We start from the raw sequence: 12,327 nt of genomic DNA, 5'->3' as shown, positions 1-12,327 counted from the left end.
ATAGTGAAATAAATATATAGTTTGTAAATGAAATATTAAAAATTAGTAAAAATAATTAAATGGCGAAAGTTTATGCTATTTTTATTTGTGAATAAATTAAATATTTAAAATATATTTATATTCTTTTATTTATTTCTTGAATTTTAGGGACCAATAAATATGAAAAAGATTAGGTAGTACATAATTAAAAATTGATAGAGTAAATTGCAATAATTTAAATGAAGAAAAATTTAAAATTATAAAACAAACACGAAGACACATGTCAACAAATTCCCCTTCCACATGTCATAAAAAGGGGAAAAACCAACTTTATATATATATATATATATATATATATATTAACCTTGGGCAATATTTGAAAGCATCCATATTGTCTATTGAGGACCGTTTGTTGAATATACAAGTGACACATTCGCACATTTTTGTTTGGTACTAAAACTATGCTTTCAGTAGGTCTATAATTTATACAAAAGAAACAAATCTTCTAAGTTAGCTAGCTGACGTATGCAAGAAAGGTTGTTGATATTTTCAAATATTCATAATAACTAAGATATTTTTAGATTTAAATTTGGCATACATAGATAATAATCATAACTCCGATGTATGTCTAAAGTTGATTTCTACAAACTAGAAAATGTTATAAGATCCGATGATAAAAATCTATGAAACTACTATCCAAACAAATATTCAGAAACTTGAGAAAGAAAAAGAAAGGTTTATTAAAAATAGCTATAAACATACTATAAATATGGGAATAAATATAAAAATAACCATATTCTATAATGGATAATCTATATGCTCTATTTTTTTAGAACTAAAACAAATAGCTTTTAAAAAATTTGACCATGAATTTTCTGTAAAAGTATTTTTTATCAAAATTTACAGAAATCATACTAAAAAAACTCCAAAATTATTATTGTAAACATATTATTAGTGTAAACATGTTACGGCGTAATAGAAACAAGATGGATTCTATCCTTTTGCGAATGGTTTTCATACAACTATTTATTTCATTTGGAAGGAGCATAACTTTCGTAGACATTTGGGTCTTTGAATAACTATAGAAGCGCTCACTAGGCAGATTGATAAAGCAATCCGTAATAGGATCTCTTCGCTGAAGTACACTGGAAATCACAAGTTGGAAGATTTGTTCCGACGATGGATGGAAATATATGTTCGACAATAGGAGCCGGAAGTTTTTAAAATGATCACAAAAGAAACTTTACTTTAGAGCTTAGCTTACTATTTTTGATTAATAAATATAACATTTAATAAATTAAAAAAAACATATTACTAAATCGCTTAATCAGTAAAGAAATCTGGACAAAGATTTATAAATTAAATGACAATAATGGTTTGGTCCCAAAAATACATGTCTGAAAATGCCAATTAAATTTTTTTTTTAAAGTAAAAGAAAGTAATTTGTGATGACAAACACAGACCATACTATTTACGAACGGACCAGCCTTTGAGGGATTTTAAACAGCTAGGTCAGTAGAAGAGGGCAAATAGGTAATTTCGTAGGAAGAGTATGTCATCTTGTTGCTCTCCTTTAATTTTACCAGTCTATTGGTCCTCAGCCTCCCTTCGCCTCAGGTGGCGTTTGCTCTCTCATCCCCACCCCACCCCACCCAACAAAATCGCTCCCTTTTTTTTTGATTAATTCTTACAAACAAAGGAAGAAAAAAAAACTGAAAAAGCTCCGAAATTTCAGACGAAAAGTCTCTGTCTGTAGATGATTCGATGCTTCGGGCAGACATGGACCGAAAAGCCCTAGCGATTACGCCTCCACTCCTACTCCTTTCCTCCTTCTTCTTCCATCTTCGGTACCATCCATTTCTATATAACTCACCTCTTTCTTTTTCTTTTTTTTTTCTTGCTCGCCAACCTTTTTACGATGATGGGTCACTGTTGTTTCTTACCGAAGCTCACCAAAGTTTTGATTTTTTTTGTTCTCACGAGCTCTGATTGTCGTGGGTTCATCGAAAAGTCTACTCTTTTATGCGCTCTACTGCTGGGTTTTTAGTTTCGCTATCAATAGGAATAGTCAATCTCTTCTTTGTCGCTTTACTGTTTCTAGAACGCTTCTGATTTCTTCAAATGACACTCTCTCTTTTTGGGTACTATTTTGAAGATTGCATTTTTTTTGGGTATGTTTCTAAGGTGTAAAGTAGTTTGGTGAACCCTCCCCCTGATTACATATGTTTCTCTCTTGTGTGTGTGTGTGTGTGTTTTTGCAGAGGAGCAGCATTTGGTTCATCAAAGGCCTTTCATTGTCTTCTGCTTCTCTCATGTCTCTTGCTCTCCTCAGTTAACACACTACATAACTTGGCTGACTATGACTCTCTTGGTTCCAACTTTGCTGAAAGGTTTCAGAGCTTTAATGTAGGGGTTCAGAATGTTTGCCCCAGTTCAAACCTCCTCTTCTCTTTGCTTCCGGCTTTAGGATCAGAGTATCATCAGTTTGATCCTGTTGTCACCTTCTTTAGTCCTGGCAAATCATGGAGTAGTAGCTCTGCTCTGACGAGTAACAATAATCTATCTGGCGTTGTGTGGCTGTCTCTAAAGCCTGTCCACATCATAGAGTTTCAGCCTTTTACTGGATTCTCACGCATAGGAGGAGGTACCAAACCTTTGTCCAAAGAGAACACAAGGGAGTGGAGTATCTCTGTCTCGGGAAATGGTTTGATGGAGCAGAAACGGTGTGAAGGGTTGTCTATAGAACCAGGGGACTCAATCAAGTTCCTCTTCTTCTACCGGACCGAACTCTCTTGTGCATCTGGAGTTGCTGTTTTTGCAGTGCCTATGAAGTCCACAGCGCCTGTTCTGATGCTTAGTCTTTACAAAAGGCCAGTCTCTTGGTGGCTGCGGGCCAAGAAACTCTTGATCGCGCTTCTTATTGCCGTTGCGTTGCTTGTTCTGATATTCTGCTTCAACGATCACTTCATCGAAGAGAGAAACAATGTTGCGGTTAGAAAAGCTGAGAAGCCATCTACAATCACAATCTCCCTTGAAATGGATACTCTGCTAAGATCCATAAGCAAAGAGACGTTGCAAGGGTCCAATGAAGTGGTTTCCGAGAACAGTATAAAGCCAGTTGCTTCTGTTTCTTCTTGCCAAGTAGAAGAAACATCAGAACTCACTGTAAAGACTGTGAAAGACAAGAAGAGAAGGCGTAACAAGAAGAAGAAGAAGAAAGGAGCAGTCAGCGAGTTAACAACAGATGTTTCAAGCAGTCAGAGCGGAAACTCAACTCCAAGATCTCCATTGTCACCAGAACCGCCAGCTGTTGTTGTTACTCAAGCAGCGATGAAGCCTGCTACTACTCCAAAACCTGTGCTATCACACTCAGCAACGTTTCCTGTTTCAGGTACCAAGTCAATGGTGATCATACAAGGAAGCTCTCTGGCTCCAAATGCGAGAGCTCCTGGAGCCAAGTCAAGAATTGAAGTGAAAGACGAAGAAGAAGAGTATAGGTATTATGATATATGGGGAGATCACTTGACGGGGCTACATTTGATGGATAGGTTTAAGGAAGTGAGAGAAGGTAGAAGCAGCAGCAGCAGCTCATGTTTTGGTGAAGAAGACGACGAGTTTGTGAGTCTTTTTGTTAAGGGTCCTCATCACAACCTTTTACCAGGCTGCTCTCTTGCCAAACCAATGGGTCTAATAAAGAAATAAAAAAAAGAAGATATTATTATATAATAATGCAAAGCCCAGTGGGCTTTATGATCAGGGAGCATTTTTTGTATGGAGTATCATGTTTCTCGTTTGATCGCTGTGTTTATGCTTGTAGTGGCAGTGAAGCTAAAATGCCTTCGAGACTCTTCATTAACCAATGATAGAAACAGTGAAAAGTCTTACAACGGTAGATCATATACTAAAGAACAGATTGAAAAACGATTTTTTCTTAAAAAAAACATAATTTGAAAAAGATGATTTCTCAATCATTTCTCCTCTTCCTCCACCTCCTCGAGAACAGCGAGTCCACCAGCAGCATTGAGCTTGGCAACAAGGTCTTCAGCTTCTTCCTTTGTGACATATTGTTTAACAATGGAAGGGACATAAAAAAAAATCTCATAACTCTCGCTCAGGTAAAACTGGTACAATAATGTCTTTTCTTCTTTAGTTTTGGCCCATGCAACTTCTCTAAGCACATCATCAAAATTAGACTCTTCAAACTTAATCAACTTTGGAGCACCGTTGGCTGCTTCCGTATTAGGCAACATGAGTTTCAACTTGTTATGGGGCCTTTTTTTTTAATTCGTAGTATTATCTAACGCAATTAGGTAATATAACAACTCAGAGAACGTTAACGACATATATAGAAAACAGTAAAGACATATTCGTAGTATTATCTATCTGAAAATGACCTCTTTGATCTAAAACATTCGGGAAACGTCTTCTCCTGGAGAGGTAAAAGAGGTACACACCTCGTACGGTGCCGGCTTGACAGAGCTCTGAGCAATCCAGAATGGATCGAGCTCTTTCCCTCATGCCGCTGTCAGTATCTCAAGTTTGAGGGATCTGACCACCGCCCCATCATCTCGTATCTCGACACAACAAAAAAGAAAGGTCACAACTTATTCCACTACGACCGACGCTTAAAAGATAATAAAGATGTCAAAGCCCTAGTAACGGAAGTCTGGAACAACTGTGATTACCTGGGAATGCAAGCAAGGCTGGCCTTATGTCGCAAAGCCATCTGCAAATGGTGCAAAATGTTCCACGAGAACAGTAGAAAGGTAATAGAGGAGCTGCGGGAGGAGCTGGACGAGCAAATGTCCAAGGATGAACCTAACGAAGAGAGAATCCAAAATATAAATAAGCTCCTCCTAAAAGCCTATCTATCTGAAGAAGCCTACTGGAAACAAAGAAACCGCCAACTCTGGCTGACCCTTGGAGACTCAAATTTAGGATATTTTCATGCAGTGACAAAGTCTAGGAAAGCAAGAAACAAACTAACGGTTTTGGAAAATGACCACGGCGTACCTTATTTCGAGGAAGAACAAATCTCAGCTGTTGTCTGCTCCTATTATGACAGGCTCTTCACTGCAAATCAGATAGAAGATAACAGTGTCACGGTTATCCAAGCACTCAAACCTTGTGTAACAGAGGAATGGAATGATACCCTTACCAAGGACCCGTCACCCACAGAAATAAAAGAAGCACTCCTTGCTATTCACGCAGACAAGGCACCACGTCCCGACGGCTTCTCTGCGAGTTTCTTCCATTCAAACTGGGAGACAATCGGCTCCTCAGTCATAAAAGAGATTCAAGAGTTCTTCTCAACCGGAATCTTGTCACCTACGCTGAATGAAACACACGTTAGATTAATTTCCAAGATTCAATGTGCAAAGAGAGTGGATGAGTATCGACCTATCGCTCTGTGTAACGTGTATTACAAGATTCTATCGAAGCTTCTCTCCTTGCGACTGAAGCCTGTCCTGAGCTCCATCATCTCGGAGAATCAATCAGCTTTCATCCCTGGATGCGCAATAACAGACAACGTGTTAATCACACATGATGTTTTGCAATATCTAAAGACTTCACAGGCTCAGAAACAGTGTGTCATGGCGGTCAAAATGGACATGTCTAAAGCCTACGATAGAGTTGAATGGAATTTTCTCTCTCAAGTGATGACTCGTCTAGGTTTCCACACCAAATGGATCAATTGGATCATGCAATGTGTGACAACGGTCTCTTACTCCTTTCTAATAAATGATTCAGTGTATGGAGCAGTAAGTCCTCACCGTGGTATTAGGCAAGGAGACCCCATCTCGCCTTATCTCTTCATCCTTTGTGGAGAGGTTATGTCGGGCCTGTGCAGAAAGGCGGAACTAGAAGGCACAATGAGAGGTGTGCGTGTGGCTAGAGGCAGCCCCCGAGTAAACCACCTTCTCTTTGCGGATGACACAATGATCTTCTGTAACTCTTCATCGGAGAGTTGCCTCTCCCTGCTCCAAATCCTGCGAGATTATGAAAAGGTGTCAGGGCAGAAAGTAAATATCTCCAAATCCTCAATCACCTTCTCTGTGAAGACTCCTCAGGAAACTAAGAAAATAGAAAAAGATCTACTGGGAATTCAAAAGGAAGGAGGCGTAGGTAAATACCAAGGCCTCCCAGAGCACTTCGGGAGAAAAAAGAGAGACCTCTTTACCTCGATAGTAGATAGGATCAGACGACAACCCTCAAACTGGTCCACAAGGTTCCTCTCCCGTACAGGAAAGCTCACCATGGTAAAGGCAGTGCTCACCGCCATACCCACGTACGCAATGTCTTGCTTCCAACTCCCACAAAGTCTCTGCAACAGAATACAGTCTGCTCTCACGCGGTTCTGGTGGGACAAGTCTCCTGACAAGAAAATTATGTGTTGGTTAGCTTGGGAAAAATTAACAAAACCCAAAGCAACAGGCGGCCTTGGTTTACGAGATATTCAAATCTCTAACCAGGCTTTTTTGGCAAAGATTGCCTGGAGAATATTAATGTCACCAAGCTGCTTATTAGCTAGGGGGCTTACCGGAAAATACTGCCACAAGAGGAACTTCCTCGACGCTCAAACCCCACCTGTCTGCTCCCATGGTTGGAGAAGCATTCTCTACGGCAGGGATCTTCTCCAAGAACACCTAGGAAAAGCAATTGGAAATGGTCAGAATACAAAGATTTGGAAGGATTCGTGGATCTCTCTCAACTCCCAGACAAAGCCCTTTGGTCCAATCCATGAATCAGCTCTGGATCTTAGAGTCTCTGATCTCCTCACAGATAACCTCCAGTGGAACAAAGATAGAATAGAAAAACTCTTACCAGACTTTAGCAAGCAGATACAAAGTCTAAGGCCAAGCAAGGAAGGGGCCGAAGATATATTCGTGTGGCTCCCTCTTGACTCAGGGATCTATTCAACGAAGTCTGGCTATAACTCAAAAGCTAAGACCACGACGTTCCTTGGTCCTCAAGCGACAGCTATACAACCCTCCCCTGACCTGGAATTCAATTGGATAAAAAATATTTGGTCCTCCAAAATGGCACCAAAACTTAAATTATTCTTGTGGTCGTGTATTCAAGGAGCCTTACCATTAGGGAGTGAGCTACAACGACGAGGCATGAAATCTACAGTCCTATGCCCCCATTGTAAGAAAGAAGAAACAGCGATGCACTTCTTCTTCCAATGCTCGTTTGCCAAAGAAGTGTGGCGTCTGATTCCCCTTAAATCACCGGTTCACATAGCAGATGAGGCAGAATTTAAAGCGTTGGTGGTGAAATCCAGAGATATTATCTGCCTCCCACCTACAGGCATTAGAGCACCAGTACTCTCGTGGATCTGCTGGTCCCTGTGGTTGGCAAAAAACAAGTTAATTTTTTAGGACAAAACGACTCAACCTTCGGAAGTAGCAACAAAATGCTTAGCTACAGCGTTGGAATGGGACCAAGCTCAAAGTCCGTACCTTTTGAGTGGGAGCGAAGCCTTACAGGTCAGATCAACCCATCGACAAGCCTCTAGACTTCCCCAGACGCTATGCTGCTTCGTAGATGCCGCTTGGGACGCTTCATCAAAGCATGCAGGTATCGCTTGGCACTTCACCATTGAACAATTGGGATCCCTCTCGACAGGCACAAGCATCATCGACGATGTTAACTCTCCTCTCATGGCCGAATCACTGGCCCTCCACAAAGAAATCACAGAAGCAAGGAAACTGGAACTTCCCTCTGCCACGTTCCTCTCCGATTGCGCAACACTCATCAGAGCAATCTCCACCCCGAATCAGCTGAAAGAAATCTATGGTGTTCTCTAGGATATGAAGAGTCTATCTACCAGTTTCGATTCTATCGTCTTCAATCACATCTCCCATTCTCAGAACAGCAATGCTGATTTTTTAGCTAAGCAGGCCCTTATGGCCCATGTTTCTCCTCCTTGTTTTTCTATGGGCTAGCTCCTTTTGGCCTGAACCTCTATTTGCATCTCTACTTTTAATTTATAAAATATCCAGTTGCTCAAAAAGAAAACAGTAAAGACAATACATAAGGAGTCACAACACCAGATCATATAAAGTAGTATCAACACCAAACTGAAAAGCGAAAAAGAAGAAGATGATAATAGTCTTCGATGCCAAACACACACAATAAAAGACAAGCATCCACATCCTTAGGACAATTTCTCGATCATCCCTCCTCTTCATCAACCTCCTTGATAACAGCCTCCTCTTCATCAACCTCCTTGACAACAGCCTCCTCTTCATCAACCTCCATGATAATAGCGACTCCACCAGCAGCATTGAGCTTGGCAGCAAGGTCTTCAGCTTCTTCCTTTGTGATATATTGTTTGACAATGGAAGGGACATTGTCAACAGGGGCGGATCTAGGATCAAATATAATTGGGGGCACACACAATTTTTTCACTAAACATATTTCTTGAGTTGGGGGCACTTGTACAAATATTAAGCTAATTGTTAAGAAAATATAAAAAGTAGATGGGGGCACGTGCCCCCGTAGGTCCTTCTTTCCGTCTGCCCCTGATTGTCAACAACCTTATAACTCCCGCCCAGGTAAAACTTGTACATTGATGTCTTTTCTTCGGTAGTTTTGGCCCATGCAACTTCTCTAAGCACACGATTATACTTAGTCTTTTCAAACTTTATCAACTTCACAACAAACCTCTCATCTGGTCCTTTTGGAGTTTTGGGAGGTGGAAGCCCCAACACTTCACTAAACATAAACCTAAATTCGTGTTTTTCTTCTTTTCTTAGGCGTTTCATACTCTTAATCAACGACAATATCCACTCAGAAGGCAATGGTCTAGCAAAGGGATCTACCACCACGAGTCTAGGGAAAGGCCTACCATTTGAATCCCTAAATTCACCCACGGGTCTAGGGACTTTATGCAGCAGACGTCTACTTGGTGCATATGCAACCGAGGGAAAGTAATTCCTTACAGTTGATGTTAGGAAGAAACGACCTTTTCCAGACTTCACAATATTATACATTTGTTCCTGTAACGAGACCAACAAAACAAACGGTTAAAGCCATACAATTTCAGACATTCATTAACCATAAAGACCAAAACCTAGAAAGTTCGAGATAAAGCTTGATAACAGCCCCGAATTCAAATGGTATTCATATGATCACAGAGTAGTCATGTGAAAAGAACAGTGAGACAGTAAACCTGTAACGTAAGTCCCAAGCTAGTAATCCTACTTGCGGATTAGAAGAACGGGGATGCACAGACCTAGAAGATGATCACTGAGGTAGAAGGATCAATCGAAGAACCTGAGATCTTAAGGATAGTTGTGTTGCTTGCACATAAACTAATTGAAGAGTTTAAGAGATTGTAAAAGTATTCTTATTATTAAAACTCTGTGAAGGCAACGTGTAACGACCCGCTCCCGGAGTATTTTTAAATTTGAAGGAAATAAATCGTGAGAGGTTTTTTTCTACAAGGAGAGTATTTTTCTAAGTGTGGATACACTTGTAATCATGAAGTTGGGTATGAAGATGTATTTTAACTAAGTGTCATATCTTAAGTGAGCTCATGGAATAAATTTGGAACTGGCGGAGCGATGATAAACTGATCATGGAGCGATCAGAACATACATGAAGCGAGATCAAGACCAATTAAGGAATGTTCGGCTGTTGGGCAATGCAGGTTCCAAGTAAGGAAAGTTTGACTAGCCATCATTGCGAGATAATACAAAAGGAAGGTCGGATCTGCGGGAGTCAGCTAAGGAAAGAATCAAAGATATCAAGTCAAGCCATTGATGGTGATCTTTGACCAAGCCAAATATGGAAACTGGTATTAAGTGCCCGGCTTGGTGAGAAAGCTTGGGAAATCCTATAAAAGGACTCCTTGAACTCTCATTTCTGAGACACAGCCAAGAAAAACATATTTAGAGAGAAGTCAGAGCAAGAACGAGTTGGTAGAGAGAGAAGTTTGAGAAGAGGGATCAAACGAGGAGGAGCTAAGGAGTTCTTCGTCAGAAACACTAGGAAGTTCAGAGTCTTCGAATCCTAGAGATTCAGCTAAGGTGAGGACGTGATTCGTGATAATCCAATAAGAAGTATTTGTCCTGTTTTGATTCGATATGATTGTGTTTATGCTTGGATAGAATTGTTTATGGAAAGTTCGTTCATCGTGTTCATAGGGAAATGTATGATATGAATTGTTTATGGAAAGTTCGTTCATCGTGTTCATGGGGAAATGTATGATAGGAATTGCTTAAGAAAAGTTTGTTCATCGGGTTCTTGAGAAATGCATGCTATTGATTTGCGGGATGGATTATTGAGTTATGTTAGGATGTTTATGTGAGAAATGAATGTTTGATCTTGAGAACCTAGGCCAGGAAGTTATAATGTGTTTAAGGAAAGAATAAATGAATTGAGTTAATGTAAGGAAAAGGTTAAGGAAAAAGGTTAAGGAAAAAGGATTAAGGAAAGGTAATGAACCGACGGGTCACAGGTTGGCTACGGCCGCAGGTTTGGCTTCGGCCGCAGGTTTGACTTCGGCCGCAGGATTATGAGCATTCAGGTCGAAAGGTTAAGAAATGTTAAGAAATGAAAAGGATTTAACTAGTTACATAAGGGAATGATACGACCGGATGCTAGGGTGTTAGTTTGATTTAGTATTGCTTATTGGGCTATAGTGGGCGGTATTGAGCGTCTTCACTGAGTACTTTTGTATGCTCATGCCTCCTTTTGTGATGCAGGTGACGAGTAGTTGATTGGACCGGAGCGCGGGACAATGAAGACCATCGGGCGGGTTTTATTTTCTTATAAACTTGGGATTTCTATTGGGTATTTTATGAATCATATACTATTACTGTACATTATTTTCTCGGATTTATTAATAAACTGGAGTTTTGTTTGAGTTTATTCTTGGAAAATTTCATGAATTTTTAGTTAGAATTTTTCAAGGCTTTTTCAAGATTTCCGGGTCGGGGTGTTTCACTACGCCTTATATAAGAAACAAAAAATCCTAATCTCAAAACATAAAGGAAATTTATCGTAACAAACCGATAATTATCCAAAGACAAAGAAATATAAATAAAACCATGTGTAAAGAATTCTGGATAAAACCGGTACGAGATTAGTTTGAGTAACCCGTGACATAATCCTGTCGCAATACTCCCCCGTTGAGAACATACTTGGCCTCAAGTATGAAAATCTGGATACTTCACTGCAAAGTCTTGATATAATTCCCAAGTAGCATTGTCCGGGGACTGTCCCTTCCAATGAACCAGCACCTTAGCGACAGCACGATTCCGGCGATTCACCATTTTCTTCTCGAGTATTGCAGCAGGTTCTTTGTCTTTACCAATATCTGTGAGGTATTGAGGCAAAGTTGGAGGTGTAGTTGGTGGATTCGGGCAGAACTTCAATTGGCTGACATGAAAGACGTTATGGATAGCAGCGCCTGGTGGGATAAGAAGCTTGTAAGCCAGAGGACCAACACGATCCTGTATTTCAAAAGGGCCGTAAAACCTTGGGGAAAGCTTGTGTGGAAGGTGCCGACCCTTGAGAGAGTGTTGTCGGTATGGTTGGAGTTTTAAATAGACGAAGTCACCAATCTGGAACACACGATCAGAACGACGAGAGTCTGCGTATTGCTTCATTCTGTTTTGGGCCTGCAGTAGATGAAAATTCATCATATCGATAAGTTCTTCCCTGCGTTGTAGAGTTCAATCAACTGTTGGTGAAGTACTTTCTCCAAGCAGATACGGAAGATGAACTGGAGGAGGCTGACCGTATATGACCTCAAAAGGAGTGATGCGTATCGCAGTATGGTAGGTAGTATTGTACCACCATTCGGCAAGGGGAAGCCATTCACACCATGTGTGTGGTGCGTCGGACATCATACAGCGGAGGTATGTTTCCAAAGTCTTATTAGTGACCTCGGTTTGCCCGTCTGATTGAGGATGATATGCAGTTGAATAATTCAAGTCCACTCCATGTACTCGAAACATTTCTCTCCATACCTCGCTTAAGAAGGTGGGATCACGATCACTAGTTATATCTTTAGGCATTCCGTGGAGGCGAAAGACCTGATTCAGATAAAATTTTGCGATATCCAGAGCTGTATATGGGTGTGAGAGTACGAGGAAGTGAGCGTTTTTGCTCAGTCGGTCGACGACTACCAAGATGCAGTGTTTGCCGGCTGATGGAGGAAGGCCTTCTATGAAATCAAGACTGATGGATTCCCAAATTCCTGCAGGTACTGGAAGGGGTTGTAGTAGTCCTGGCTTAGCGGCTTGATCATACTTGTTTTGCTGGCAAGTAAGTGCAATTGCGAACATAGTTTTGTACCTCCAAACTCATTTTAGGCCAGTAAAATAGCGTTTT

The 12,327-nt window shown here is 40.6% G+C and overlaps 1 protein-coding gene across 1 annotated transcript; it reads left to right on the top strand.

Moving 5' to 3' along the window:
* Positions 1-1,568: 1,568 nt before the first annotated feature.
* On the top strand, positions 1,569-3,826 carry BNAC07G16530D. Its single transcript, XM_013830803.3, has 2 exons — positions 1,569-1,826; positions 2,241-3,826. The coding sequence occupies exons 1-2, from the start codon at positions 1,744-1,746 to the stop codon at positions 3,679-3,681; spliced, it is 1,524 nt and encodes a 507-aa protein (XP_013686257.1). The 5' UTR covers positions 1,569-1,743; the 3' UTR covers positions 3,682-3,826.
* The last annotated feature ends 8,501 nt before the right edge of the window (positions 3,827-12,327 follow it).

This window comes from Brassica napus, chromosome C7 (assembly GCF_020379485.1).
Source record: "Brassica napus cultivar Da-Ae chromosome C7, Da-Ae, whole genome shotgun sequence".
In the NCBI taxonomy this organism is placed as follows: Eukaryota; Viridiplantae; Streptophyta; class Magnoliopsida; order Brassicales; family Brassicaceae; genus Brassica; species Brassica napus.
This window is presented reverse-complemented; position numbering and strand designations above follow the sequence as displayed.

Bases quoted from the DNA above. Each gene is read 5' to 3' on its own strand.
- BNAC07G16530D (XM_013830803.3), top strand. From the start codon at position 1,744: ATGCTTCGGGCAGACATGGACCGAAAAGCCCTAGCGATTACGCCTCCA. The intron at 1,827-2,240 runs GTACCATCCATT...GTGTTTTTGCAG, and splicing joins TCCTTCTTCTTCCATCTTCG to AGGAGCAGCATTTGGTTCAT.